Source organism: Excalfactoria chinensis, chromosome 17, assembly GCF_039878825.1.
Source record: "Excalfactoria chinensis isolate bCotChi1 chromosome 17, bCotChi1.hap2, whole genome shotgun sequence".
Classification (NCBI taxonomy): Eukaryota; Metazoa; Chordata; class Aves; order Galliformes; family Phasianidae; genus Excalfactoria; species Excalfactoria chinensis.
In genome coordinates, this window is record NC_092841.1 from 9,705,084 (window position 1) to 9,718,097 (window position 13,014).

The window sequence follows — 13,014 nt, forward strand, 5'->3', positions numbered from 1 at the left end:
ATTCAATGTATATTTATTATTCACAGTTAATTACTATCTACCAAATGCTGCTGCAGAGTTAAAGGATTAAGTACATAGGCCTTTTTTATTTAAACACTGATTTTTTTTTTTTTTTTTTAATATATATACACACACAAGACATATGTCTGCAAGGTTGCATGATATACACCAATTCCAAAATAAGGAAACAATCAAATGGTCCAGGTGTAGAATGCCATAGATTCTTTTCCAATCACTTTACAAAGAAGGAAGTGAGTGACAGCTAGCAAGGAGAGGGGGAGAAAGAAATGCTCTACAGGATAGCTCTCTTTCATCTGCTGGAAAATGAAAGTGTAAGGCAGAGTTTGTCTCAGGAATCAAACATTGGTAACAGTACAAAAAAGGCACCCTCCAACAAAAGACTGCCTGTACTCGGGCAGGGCAGGAGGAGCTCTGCACTGCAGGTTTTGGATTTGTTGTTGGAGTGAAGGGATCCAGCCAAATGGCTCTCAAAAGGAAAAACACAACTGAAGATTGGCACAGGGAGTAATGCAGTTTGATTTCTTTCTATCCAATTCAATGTCACATTGCTCTGGTGGAAGAGCAAGTGGCCACAATATAGGCCACTATGGAAAGAGGTGGGGATTATAGTCACCGTGCAGCCTGCCGTGAATGGGGAGTCTAACAGTAACACTGACCTGAAGAGGGAAGAGAAAGTGGAGAACAGTGATGCCAACCCCACTTTTCAAGAGCAACACAACTGCAAATACTCCCTATCCAGGCAAAAGAGGCAGGCTGATTGCATGCATCACATAGAAACATTCACTAACAGCATAAAATGTTTTCAAGCACTGTTTCTTGAGGTTTTTCTGCATTATAATTTTCCATCGATGGAATGTACATTTTATAGGACATCTCAGGGCTACTCTTTCTCTAATTAATCACTTAACCCTCCCACCCCCAAATAGTCTTCCTCATTTTCCCTGGTCATATCTTTCCCCTTTCTCTTAAATCTAACAAGGCTTCTGTTTTCAGCTTCCCCTGTTTGAGCAGCTTAAGCTGCCAAGGAATGACTTTTTCTTTTCCTATAACGAGGAAAGTCAAAGAACAAGTCAAATCTTTAGAACAAAGCTCCATCTCTGTAGATTTTTTTCAGATATCTCTTGATAAAGCCACCCTCTTTTACACCTTCCACCCAGAAGTATTTATTTACAGGTAGGCAGAAAAAAGCCCTCTGAAAAGCTCTGGACTGTCCTTTTAACTTAAAAAATAATTAAAAAAAAAAAAAGGGAAAGGCACTATGGAAAAAAATTACAGAATGTGCTCAACCGTACACAGTTAAGAAAAAAACAAGAAGGCTGTAAGCACAGCAATAACAGACTTCAGTTGTAATTTGGAGTTTCTCAAAGCAACTCTGTGACTTGAACAAAAAAACAAAAACAAAACAAAAAAATCACACGACTCTTCGTCCTTCTTCAGCTTGGAAGCTGCTGAACTTCAAAGAAAGTGACAAAGGAGAAGAGACAAAAATTAGAGCAATACCTCATCTTTCCCAGGCAAGAGCAGCTGAATGCTGAAGGCAAGAGCAGAGACTTTTTTTTTTTTTTTAAAGGCAGGACCGTGTATTTGGTTCTTCTCTCATGTCCCTTCATGTCAAATGAACCATTTGCAGAGAGAATGTACCAGCAGAGTTTCTCCCTTTTCCTTTAACTGCATGGCTATGATTTTAAATGGCATTAAGACTCCATGCCTGGACAGAGAAGGAGGGGGAAACAATACATAAATGAAAGGGAGTAACCCAGGAGCAGCTGAGGAAATTCGTTATTGATTTTTTTTTTGTCTTTTTTTTTAATGATAAGTTTTGATGTGCAAGTTTAACTCTTCCCTCCCCCCCAACCCCTCCAGCCCCTGAAGTTCCACACTGTGAAGGAGGATCACCTCATGGTGAAAGATGACTCAGGTTTTATCGCCGTGTGATTTTAGGTCACTGGCTGCAGTTAGGCTCTGTATGTGTATTTATTGTTTCTCTTGTTTCTTTAAATAATCTCTAATATTTATCTCTAGATGTTCCGGTTCACTGGGGTCACATAGTTACGTGGAAACATGCCCGTCTGTCCGTGGCAGGCTCCCTTCCACCAGTTGGGGTCAGAATTGTCAAGGACTTGGATAAAGTCTCCACGGCGGAAACCCAGCTCTCCTTCCTCCTGGGGATCAAAATCAAACAGAGCCTGAACGTACGTTGGTTGCTGAAAATAAAGAAAAGAGATGTGTGGAATGAGAATCACCCTCAGCACACAAGGCATCTCAAGCAGGATTTTAACTTATACCAGATTTTAACAGCGAACACTTGGGCTGTTTCATTTCCCTTAAATGCAGCCTTCATCTTCTGTAGCAAGACGATTAAAAATGAAAGTACAGTCTACAGAAGGCCTTAGCAAAAGAAAAAAGCCACAAAAGTTACGGCTTAACTTGGCAGGTGGCTGAGCACCACACAGTCATTTGCTCAGTCCTCCCCTTCCCAGCAGGATGGGGGAGAGAATCAAGAAAAAAAAAAAAAAAAAAAAGTAGAACTCATAGGTTGAGATAAAACTATTTAGTAAGATCGAGAAAAGGAAAAAGAGTAATAGTGACTGTGCATGTGAGTGTATAAGAAGTGAAGCACAAGCAATTGCTAGCCAGCTGCCAATCAATACCTTCTCTGCTTGGAGGCTCCCAAGCAGAAGAAGAAGAGATGAACTCCCATCCCTTTACAAACGTTTCCTCCACATGACATCGTATGTTTACGGAACATCCCTTTGGCCAGTTTAAGTCAGCTGTCCTGATTCTGTCCCCACTCATCTCCCTGGGCCCCCCCCTTGCCTCCCCTCATTGGTAGGGGAGTATGAGAAACCGGAAGTGTCCTTGGCTCTGTACAGCACTGCTCAGCAACAACTGGAAACACGGGTGGTGTTATCAAAGTGTTTTTGTCCCCAAAAACAAAAGCACAGCACCATACCAGATACTATGAAGTAAAACAACTCTGTCTCAGCTGAAACTAAGTCAATAAGTTTCTGTGAAAGTGCAAAATAAAACCAGCAGATGTCTCTGATGTTGCAGTATTCATTTTCCAGTGTCCATAACTTACTCTGAAACTCCATACTCTACTGAATTATGATGGTCTTTTTGCTTGTTTGCCCTGTTTACATCAAATGATGACATGAATATTACTAATCTACCTAGCCACTGTAATACACAAAACTGCAGTAAACACCTTAAATCACAGGAATTGGATTATCTTATTTCAACAGTACTCAAAAACATTAACACAAGCCAAATGTTCAGGCAGCAACAGTAACACTGCCAGAAATGGATACTAAGTTTTAGTACGTAGACTGTGCACAAACATCCAGATTATTTTCCAGTATAATTCTGGCAGCAAGATCCAAAAATAAACTCCTACAAGTAAAAAGTCAGTTTTTCTCCATCCCCTTTCACCTTTACCCTAAGATGCAATCCCAGATGCAACCCATGGTTGCAATAGTTTAAATATGCTCTGAAGAAACAGTTCTCTTACCTGTGGCACCTGTTCAATATCTCGTAGAAATATTTGCTGGTTCCTGGAGACAGATGTGGATCTGTGATAATCTACCAGCTCGTTCAAAGAATTGAATTTCACCACCCAGAGGAAATACTTGCCAGCCCCATCTCTAAGCACCTTGAAGTGCTGCACATCATTTCCAAACCTGGGGGAAATGAGCAAACAATAAAGAACACAGTCACTGAGCACTCTTCTAGGATTGTGAGACTTTACAACAGAAAAGTCATTCAGGACATAGTTGGTGACAATGATAATGCATGTATCAATTGGTTGCTGCGAAGCAGACACTTGAAGACCATTCGGGAATTGTATATTACAGATATCAGTAATCAGAGACAGAATTCAAATATTGAATTGATTTTGAAAAAAAATTCTGCAAGCTTCACATGCACTCTTCTTAATAGTAGAGTTCAGTTTAAAACCAGCTTTCCAAACTACTCTGGAGCTGCAGAAATTTGAGGCATTTTAGCCAAGGATTTCTGGTGTCACAACACTCCAAGGTTACATGCACAACCTCAGCTGTTTCAGACTGTATCACTACACTGCTTCTGTTAAATACATGCACTTTTTGATCCATGTATGCAGTCAGAGATGCTGAACACAGTGCACCAACTACTCAAAGGCCATGGACCACATGTGAGGTCACATCAAGGTAGTTGCACCATAATGCCCACTCACTCTACATGTCCAAATACAAGATTTTGAAGTTGAACTCTACACATGCTTTAGATTAACTCTTTAAACATGGGAAACGACTTAAGCTTGCACTACTCTTACCACGGACCTGTACTTCACACAATCTCAGTCTCTTGCTCACACAGCACCACTTCAATACAAGAGTGCCAGTCCCAGTATACAGAAAGTGCTGGGAAAAGAACTGCCACAAGTACGGCAGGACTGTCTCTAAGCCTGGACTTATGAAAAAACAACGTCTTGCAAAACAGATTTCTCCACTTCTATTTTTTGACAAGTGATGACATTCAACTTTTATTCTATGTAAAGTGCAACTCCAAAGAGGTCTATGAAAATTTTCCAGATGAACAGCAGGTTAGCATTTTTACTTTAGTCTGAAACAAGAACACTGAAAAATGGGCGAGGTGCACATTCCCCACCTGGCATCAAGAGCTCAGTTTAAAGTGCATAGTCTTGGCTACAATGTTAACATGAAACAATCAATGAGTACTGCCTTTGCTGTTTCCTCTTCGACCTGAGAGATTCTCCTCATTTCAGAACCTGCAAATCACTGTTTGGGGGTGAGAGGAAAAAAGCTTTTTCCAAATTAATCCGCCAGAAAAAAAAAAGAAAGCAACAAAGTACCACCAGGTGGCAACACTAAGCTAGCAAGATAGGCAGAGCTACAGTTAAAACCTTAAGTTTCATGAAGGAAGGCGATTTCTGCAATGGAGCTCCCATTCATATCTTGTATTCCAGCTGAGATTATTGTACCCAGCAGAATTATAAACACCTCTCTAAAAAGAGTGGTTTTAATTCAATTTGTTGGCTGGATCAAGACTGGTGTACAGAATGACAAAATCTGGGTACAGCCCGAAGATGAGCCAAAATACAGCAAACAAGGAACTGTGCATGAATAATCAATATAAGATACTAAAGAAAATCCTGTTCATTTCTGGAAGGAAAGGGGAAGGTTACAGAAAGTTAAGAAAGACAAAAATCAGCTGCTGAGGATGGAACCCCTTCCTTCCTATGTTACCTTACATCCCATACTCTTCCAACTTTTTAATACCTCAATTTATGGTGGCTTACAAAGAGCTGTGAGATAGTTAAACACGGCTTGCGTGTTAACTATCAGGAATTGCTGCCGATTAAGAGTTAGCATCTCTAGAAATGTTATACAAGGATGGGAACTGTTCCTGCCTACCTTCAATGTTACTAGACAGAAATTCCTCTATTGAAATTCCATTAACGGAATGCATTTGAGAGATGGAAAAGAATTTGGTTTCATAGCTCCATGTCCCAGTGCTGGCTAAGATGAATATCCCCAAAGCATGTGCCAAGCAGTCATGAAAAATATTTGGAAGTGTATTATCCAAAGACAGAAGAGAGTAATGACTTGTTCTATGGAAGAGAAACAAAGAAGGATGGAAAGCAATATGTACAAACTGGGCAGTTCATAGTTGAAAGAAGGAGAAATGGGATCCACAAATTAACAAACAGTGCCTGAAAACACTTAAGTCAGACAGCAACACACCACCAAGTCAGCCATGTATGCTCATTACAAAACAGAGCATAGCTGCACTTCCTCTTTAATGAAGACAAAAATACATTATCACCAGAAGAATAGGTATGCTATCTGGATTATTGCTGCTCCTCAGCACTGATGATCACTTATCCATCCAGGAGTCAAAATGAGCATCGAGTGCCCTGATTTCCAGACAATTGTTTCTGGGCACTACTTACTTGACCGAGAGAGAGAAGTCCCCAGGAGCGCTCTCGCTCTCCCTGATAAGGAAGGCACCATCATGTCTCTGTTTGCCTAACATCTCTTCAGCCTTTGCTCGGGGAATCTTTCCAAAGAACCACCTGTGGAGTAAGCAAGGAAAAGAAAACAGAGAAAGTTAAGGAGTTGAACTGTCTTATGGAAGAGCCCAACACAGGTATCCACACTGAGGTCAGATGAATCCTAGCAGAAATGACTGAACTGCAGCTATTTCATTGTTAATCTACTACAGGCTACCAAACTATGCAACTTCTCACATTTTGTCCTAGCAGTGAAGCTACCATGATTTCATGAGCACATGCTCACAACAGCCTATTTTCTAGTCTTCTCCTGTCAGGACAATCTAATAGCTTTCGCATAAGCAGTCACACAAAACAGCTGCAGCATGGAAGTCAAATCAGAACTAGACAGCTGCATTCAAGTCAAAGCCACAGGCTGACCACCTCTACAGCACCAAAAGTGAACCTACAGCAGGCAACTAAATCATCAGTGTCCACTAACAGCTTGTGGTCACAAGATTCTCATACCAATTTACATTTGCGTTTCCAGACTAATCCAAGCTTAAAGGCAAACAAGGGCTGAGCAGTAGGACACACTGTGTGGGAAAAGCAGAACCATCTTTAGAACCAAAAAGAACAGCTTTCAGTTTTGAGTAAGGGATTACACAGGAGGGATACACTTACCACAGCCTTTAACCACACTGATGACTGAACTCAGAGGGCAGTACATAATAACAACACTTCCACTGAAAAGGTTTACTTCCCATAGTGTAGGTTTTGATACAGCAAAAAGGTGGCCCCTATTTCAGTGACAGTTTTGAAGCTTCTTTTTTTAAGAGAAGTTGAAGCTCTTATGAAACCATGGTCTCCCTCTCAAAGTAACAACAATCTCTAAAGCTAGAAAAGGACTTCAGTACTTAATTATGAGGCTCCATCTTCTTGGTGCCTGAGACTGTGGCAGAACCAGTCAAAGAACATTACCTGTCTCTCTGCACTGTGCTGCCTCCAAAATCACCCAGGAGAAATCATTATGTGAAGGTCTTTCATCTTTCAGAGTTCCGATGTAGTATTTTGTTTCCCAGGATTTTGGCACAGTTATCAAGAAAAGAAAGTCCTGAATTTCATCTTTGGCAAATGCTACATAAAGCAAACTTTACCTTATGATTTTAGATATCCTGCCACAGTTTGTCTACAAAGTGTTTTAATTCTGTTCTCAAATAACTATCAACTACTCACATGCTACTTCTAAATGAAAGCCTCAGCTTAAAAAAAAAAACAACCTCTGTAAAATAGAAATAAAATCTGGAAGAGCTCAACAGAACTTCTATTAATTCTCTTGAAGCCTCAAAAACACATGCTAGTTTTCCCCTCATTCTGCTGAATCGTTATCAAGTAGAAGTGTATAATTTGATTAAGGAAAGTAACATAGTCAAAATAACAATACAAAATTTTCTGCCCACTGCTTCCAACACTTTTTTGCTTAAGTAGGAAGATTAAAAGATCTTCCACAAGCCATAAAACTCTACTGCAGCTTTATGACTTCACCGCAACATCGGTCACTCACAGAGTAACAGCAGACTGATTTTTAAATGTAAAAAAGATTTAGAGAAAGAAAACTCCACAGGTTAAAGAAGGTAATTTTGAAGAACGACTGTCCAATTACAAACATGGATGTAAAGCACCATACATGTTCTGCACATGTTGATCTTTGCTACAGAATGGCTGAAAAATAAAACAGCACATCTGAGAGAATTAGGCCAAAGCAACTGACATTCCAAGAGCTTCCCTACTAAATGGCCAAACTTGATAACCCTTTCTAACACTCACCTCCACCTAGCTTTGTAATGTAACTCATCCAGTTAGCACTGCAAAACCAAATGCAGCTATTACTTCTGATGCTGCACTGCAAGAAGGAAATGTAACAACTGGTACAATGAAAAGTTCACACCACATTGATTCCGTTCAATCAGCAGCTCAACAATTCTTTTGGCTTCACTTAACACAACTATTTTAGCTTGGCTCCTTTCTTCCACACAAGTTATGATTTTTGCAAAATAAGATTTCAGCAATACCTGTAGAAGCAGACTTGGACACACCACAAGCCTGCTCCAAGCCATTTCATAAACAGTGGCGCAGTGGTTTAAGCTGCTGCCTGCGGCACTGGAGAGCCCGGGTTCGAATCCTCCCCCTGTGGCGCAGGGGTAGAAGTGCCACTTCGCTACACAGGGGGCTCGAAACCCGGGAGTTGGACTCGATGATCTCTAAGGTCCCTTCCAACTCGCACGATACTATGATACTATGATGAAAAAGTTCTCACCCTGCCCCCTCACAAGCAAAAAAGTAGTCCTATCCCCTGAGTGGCACCAGCTGTGCCTTCACATGAAGCCTCCCTGCCCAGAATTTCCTGTAGTTCTTCTCTGAGTATCACTGCGTATACCTACTCATACATTCTCTTTGTTAATTAATATGAGATTTGGATTAGCCCTTGGGAATCCAGGTGACAAAGCTGATGACCATGACATGCCACATTTCCCTTTCAGTCTCACCTGCTGGTAGTTAAAAAGAAAATTGGAAGATTTACAAAATACAAGCAAGAACAAATGCTGTTTAAGACTAGAAACGGAGCTAGAGAATTTAAGTCTCAGATCATTGGGCAGGACTAACATTTAAACACATTTTCAGCTACTTTCCTTCTAAATTATCTCAAAAAGTACTCACACCTCCTTCCAACACTGACACCAGTTCTAAGAAAAGGAACGTTCTCTTTCTTACACCTGGTCAGCTGGCTGAAGTTTGTTTTTGTATGCCCTGCTGGACTACTTAGAGAGCTCTGCATTACTGCTCAGTAAACATGATACCACGCAAACTTTTGTATAATTTCCCCAGGTTGCTAATGCACTAATGAAGACTTCCAGCACTGCTGACACATGATCCAGACAACATCAGCAGTTTAAACGTCTTTAGAAAAGGTCAAGTTATGTATGCTTAAAACCGACCAAACTCACAGGCACTACCACCAAAGCTCTACTTACGGATGTGGTTTCATTTCTATGTAGTTCTTGGGAATGAAGCCATCTTTTCCATTGAGTTCTGCCTTGTACCAATTCTGATCACATTCTTCATTCAAAACCTGAAGGAAACAAAAAATAAACTTACTACATTTCAGGTTACAGCAAAACAGACGAAGATATACTAGCTTATTCTTTCCACTTGTGTTTCAAAGATTGCTCATGCAAGACAAGCCCTTAAAAACACATAGTCAGCCATCTCACTCCATCACATTTTACCAACCTTCAAAACAAGGTGGATCAATAATTTAAAACAGTCTAAACTCCATGCTTTAGTACACAAATCATTATTTCAAATCAGACTCTCTAGAAGTTTTGTTGCTTTATTTTTCATTGCTTTTCTGCCAAGTGGTACAGTGCAAAAGACAAGGCAGGTACACTGACTAAAAACAGCCTCTTGAATAACGGAGCATTAGGTTCTAAGCAAAACATGCTACAGTTGAAATCATCTCTCCCCAGAAGGATTTTATTTGGGTTTGGATACGAACACATAGAACCTGCTCACCTCCCTACACCCTTTCAAAACTGAACAACAAATAAGCTTTTTCCCCAGCATTTTCATTCCTCCTCATCTTTTTGATGTCATCTTTTCCCTTTCTAACACGAACCAACAAAAAAAACAGATATGAGTTGAAAAAAAAAAGCTTCTAGCCTGAAGTCAAAAAAGCATCACATGATCAGCACTGCCTGAACATGGGGAGACAAAGAAATATAGAGAGAAAGCCAACATGAGTGCAGCTCCAGGGATCACAGGGTATACACATAGATACAGTGAAGATACACATCAAAAACACCTTTATAAGCAATTTTTAATTTTTTTTCTGTTTCTTTCCTTAGAAGAATAACACAAGGAAAAGACAAAATTTGCCTTAAAATGCTTGTAGCTGATGCAAGTGTTTAAGAAAATTAAACTTTGTATCAGTTTCTACTGTTTTTTTTTTAAATTAAAAAAAACCCAACAACTGAACAAGAACATGACGCTAATACACTAACCTGCTTCATTACTGATTGCCTGATATAAAAAACAACAAAAAAAAACAACTAATCACCTACTTAAATGAAACCCAGTGAAACAGAAAGAGAACAGAGCTTGAAACACCACAGCGGATTACAGTAGATAGTAGTTATTCATCTGATTCTTTCTTAATCTCAGCCAAGCAGGATGCATGCCCCCAAGTGCCAGCAACTGCATGAAATAATGAGAACAGCAATAGCGTCACATCCACACAACTTCAGGTGAGCAAAAGATAAGCATCTTTACAATCCAGTTCAGAATTTCCAGATGAAGAGACTTCAGTATTTATTTTTTATTTTTTTTATAACTTAAACCATCTTTTGTGCAGTTACTACTTCAAATTTCCACTTATTTAGATATTGGAAAGCCATTTATTATAAAGGGAGATTATAAGCAGGAGTAAAATTAACTTTTTACATGCATAGATAGTGATAGGACAAGAGGAAATGGTTTTAAACTAAGGATTGCCCAGAGATATTGTGGGTGCCCCATCCCTGGAGGTGCTCAAGGTCAGGCTGGATGGGGCCTAGACAATCTGATCTAGTGCTTTTCTGCAACTGTCAAGGAAAGGGTTAAAATCAGGACCTCAAATCTAGAGTCCAAATGCAATGAGAGCAGAACAATAACATCACCATAATCTGCCTCACACAAATAGCTTGGATCAACCCTAATCTCTTCATATTGAGACAGATTGAAAAAGCATGAAATCAGGTATCAGGAGGGCAATTTCCTAGAACAGACAACTTTTCGAGGTTCACCTCAGCTTAAAATCAATATTTTGCTAGATTTGTACTTATTTAACAATTTTAACATAGCATATCGGAAGGCAGAAACAAGCACCTCCAAACCCACGCTACATAATATAAAAAAGTCAAAGTAATTTTAGTATGTTGCAGAACATTAAAGATGAAAGACCAACTTACTAAGACTCCAGCCAATTTCACTCCTAGATGTTTTTTAATTATAAACACAGCGAGCAAAGACTCAGCCATTCGAAAATCAGACAAGGATTCCAAAACTGCACATGGCAAGAGACTGCTTATTGATTTATACTGTAAGACAGATAAACACTGTTACAATAGGAATTTGCATCTGCAAGTAGTTGGACAAAGCAGTTATAGGCAAAGGACAATTTTAATGTATTAATAAATATGATTTATTAATTAAGAAATGTAATTTAAATGTATTAATAGACCCAACATGGAGTGATGCCTCAACTCTTCTCTTTTGCAGGATATAAACAGGGACAGCAATACTGACAACAGAGAACTGCAGCCTCCCAGTAGGGCTGATTTTTTGCTTTCTATCAGAATCTTAATCCAACTGCAGTTAAAAAACAACCCTTGCTTAAATTGAAACACCTTCAGAAATTGACTGCAAATTCAACTATAAATTAACATTGACTGAAAAACAGAAAGAAAATAAATTAATGGAGGGCATAGCTTTTCCTGTACAAATCAAAACAATTTCAGTGTATACAGTTATATTTTGGCTTAGCAGGACATAAGAACTCAGTTTTCTGACATATTAAAAACATATTTGGGGCACCTAGAAGATAATTTACCAATAAGGAGCCACAATTTTATCCATCAGAAAAGAGATCCAACAGCTGCAGAGTGACAACTTTCATCTAGCATATTTTTGATTTTTTATAGCAGAATCTGATTTTACTGAGCTATGTTTAGCAACATCTTTAACTGGAGAGGAAATGCAGAAATGCACAGGTACTTGGTCTGGCTGATCTTCAGAGAAGCCACAACATGTAAGAGAGAACTTTTCCTGTTACCCAGTCCCTGCAAAGCTGCTCAGACTTCCTCTCCAGGGGACATGCACACGCAAGAGGAAGGCATTTGCAAACGGTTTCAGAGCACAGCGCAGAATATCATCTGACTCATTCCAGTCACATTTGCATAATGTAAGCACACAGATCTTGCAAACCTTCATGAAAGCATAAAAATGCATCAAAAAGCACAACATATCAAACTAAGCAAGATGAAGGGAGCTTACTTGAGCTCAAGAAAATCATACTCAAAACATTTCACAGAGCACCTCTAACCTCATAAAACAGAACCAAATGAGAAGAAACGAGGTGTACTTTTATTGTACATCATTATATTAGCATCAGTGATACTGACACCTGCATACAACACTGAATGAGGGAGGAAAAGAGAAGAATAAATACACCCAGCAACGGAGAAACATTTTTAAGGGACTGCTTTTAAAAGCCAAGAAACGTACATTGTGTGCCTGTCTCCCAATTAACAGGCACAGCTTTCATCCGTTTTTTGTCTGTTTTATGCACTACGGTATAGCACTAATAACCTGAAGTTTAAGGACAGCTCAAACAGCCCACTGTCACTGACACTTCCGAGCCACTTCGGCCACCTGAGGTTATTCTGATAGACCAAAGAGCTTCCATTCAACTTTGGCTATTTCCATCTAGTCAGATTTTCCTAGAATAACAAGATAACCATTTCAAATAACATGCACTAAAAACTCTAACCAAAACCACTAGGTACACACTAAATTTAAACTTCTGGGCATGGAGAGAGCAAACAGCTTTTAGAAAAACAGTCAACAAAGCAAAGATGTTTCACCAAAAAACCTGCAATTTGTTGGATTTTGCAACTAAATAACCTTTGTGAAAATAAATTTGATCACAATTCTATGCCCTAGGCTGTTTTCAGAAATGTTTATATGAATTTTGGAAGCCAATAAACACAAACAGTTCCGACTGGTTACACTTAGCTGCCTCTGTAAATCTACAAAGTGCCTAAAATAACTTGGTTGTGATATAAGCCCTTTGCTTCCAGGTTTTCTTTGCTAGTAGACCATGAGGCATAGAAGTCGTGCAGCAGTTTTCTCAACACAGTAAGTCTTTCTAATAAAACGATTGAGGATACTCATTAAACTGATCC

At 39.4% G+C, this 13,014-nt stretch overlaps 1 protein-coding gene across 6 annotated transcripts in view; it reads right to left on the reverse strand.

Moving 5' to 3' along the window:
• The window catches only part of GRB2 (growth factor receptor bound protein 2), a 31,840-nt gene continuing 18,826 nt past the window's right edge, over positions 1-13,014 (reverse strand). For all 6 annotated transcript variants that reach the window (XM_072351884.1, XM_072351883.1, XM_072351880.1 and 3 more), the window contains exons 3-6: positions 9,046-9,143; positions 5,975-6,097; positions 3,533-3,701; positions 1-2,225 (exon numbers count right to left, since the gene is read on the reverse strand). In XM_072351884.1, coding sequence (XP_072207985.1) covers positions 2,040-2,225; positions 3,533-3,701; positions 5,975-6,097; positions 9,046-9,143 — 576 coding nt within the window. In that variant the 3' untranslated portion in view covers positions 1-2,039. The remainder of the gene's footprint in view (positions 2,226-3,532; positions 3,702-5,974; positions 6,098-9,045; positions 9,144-13,014) is intronic.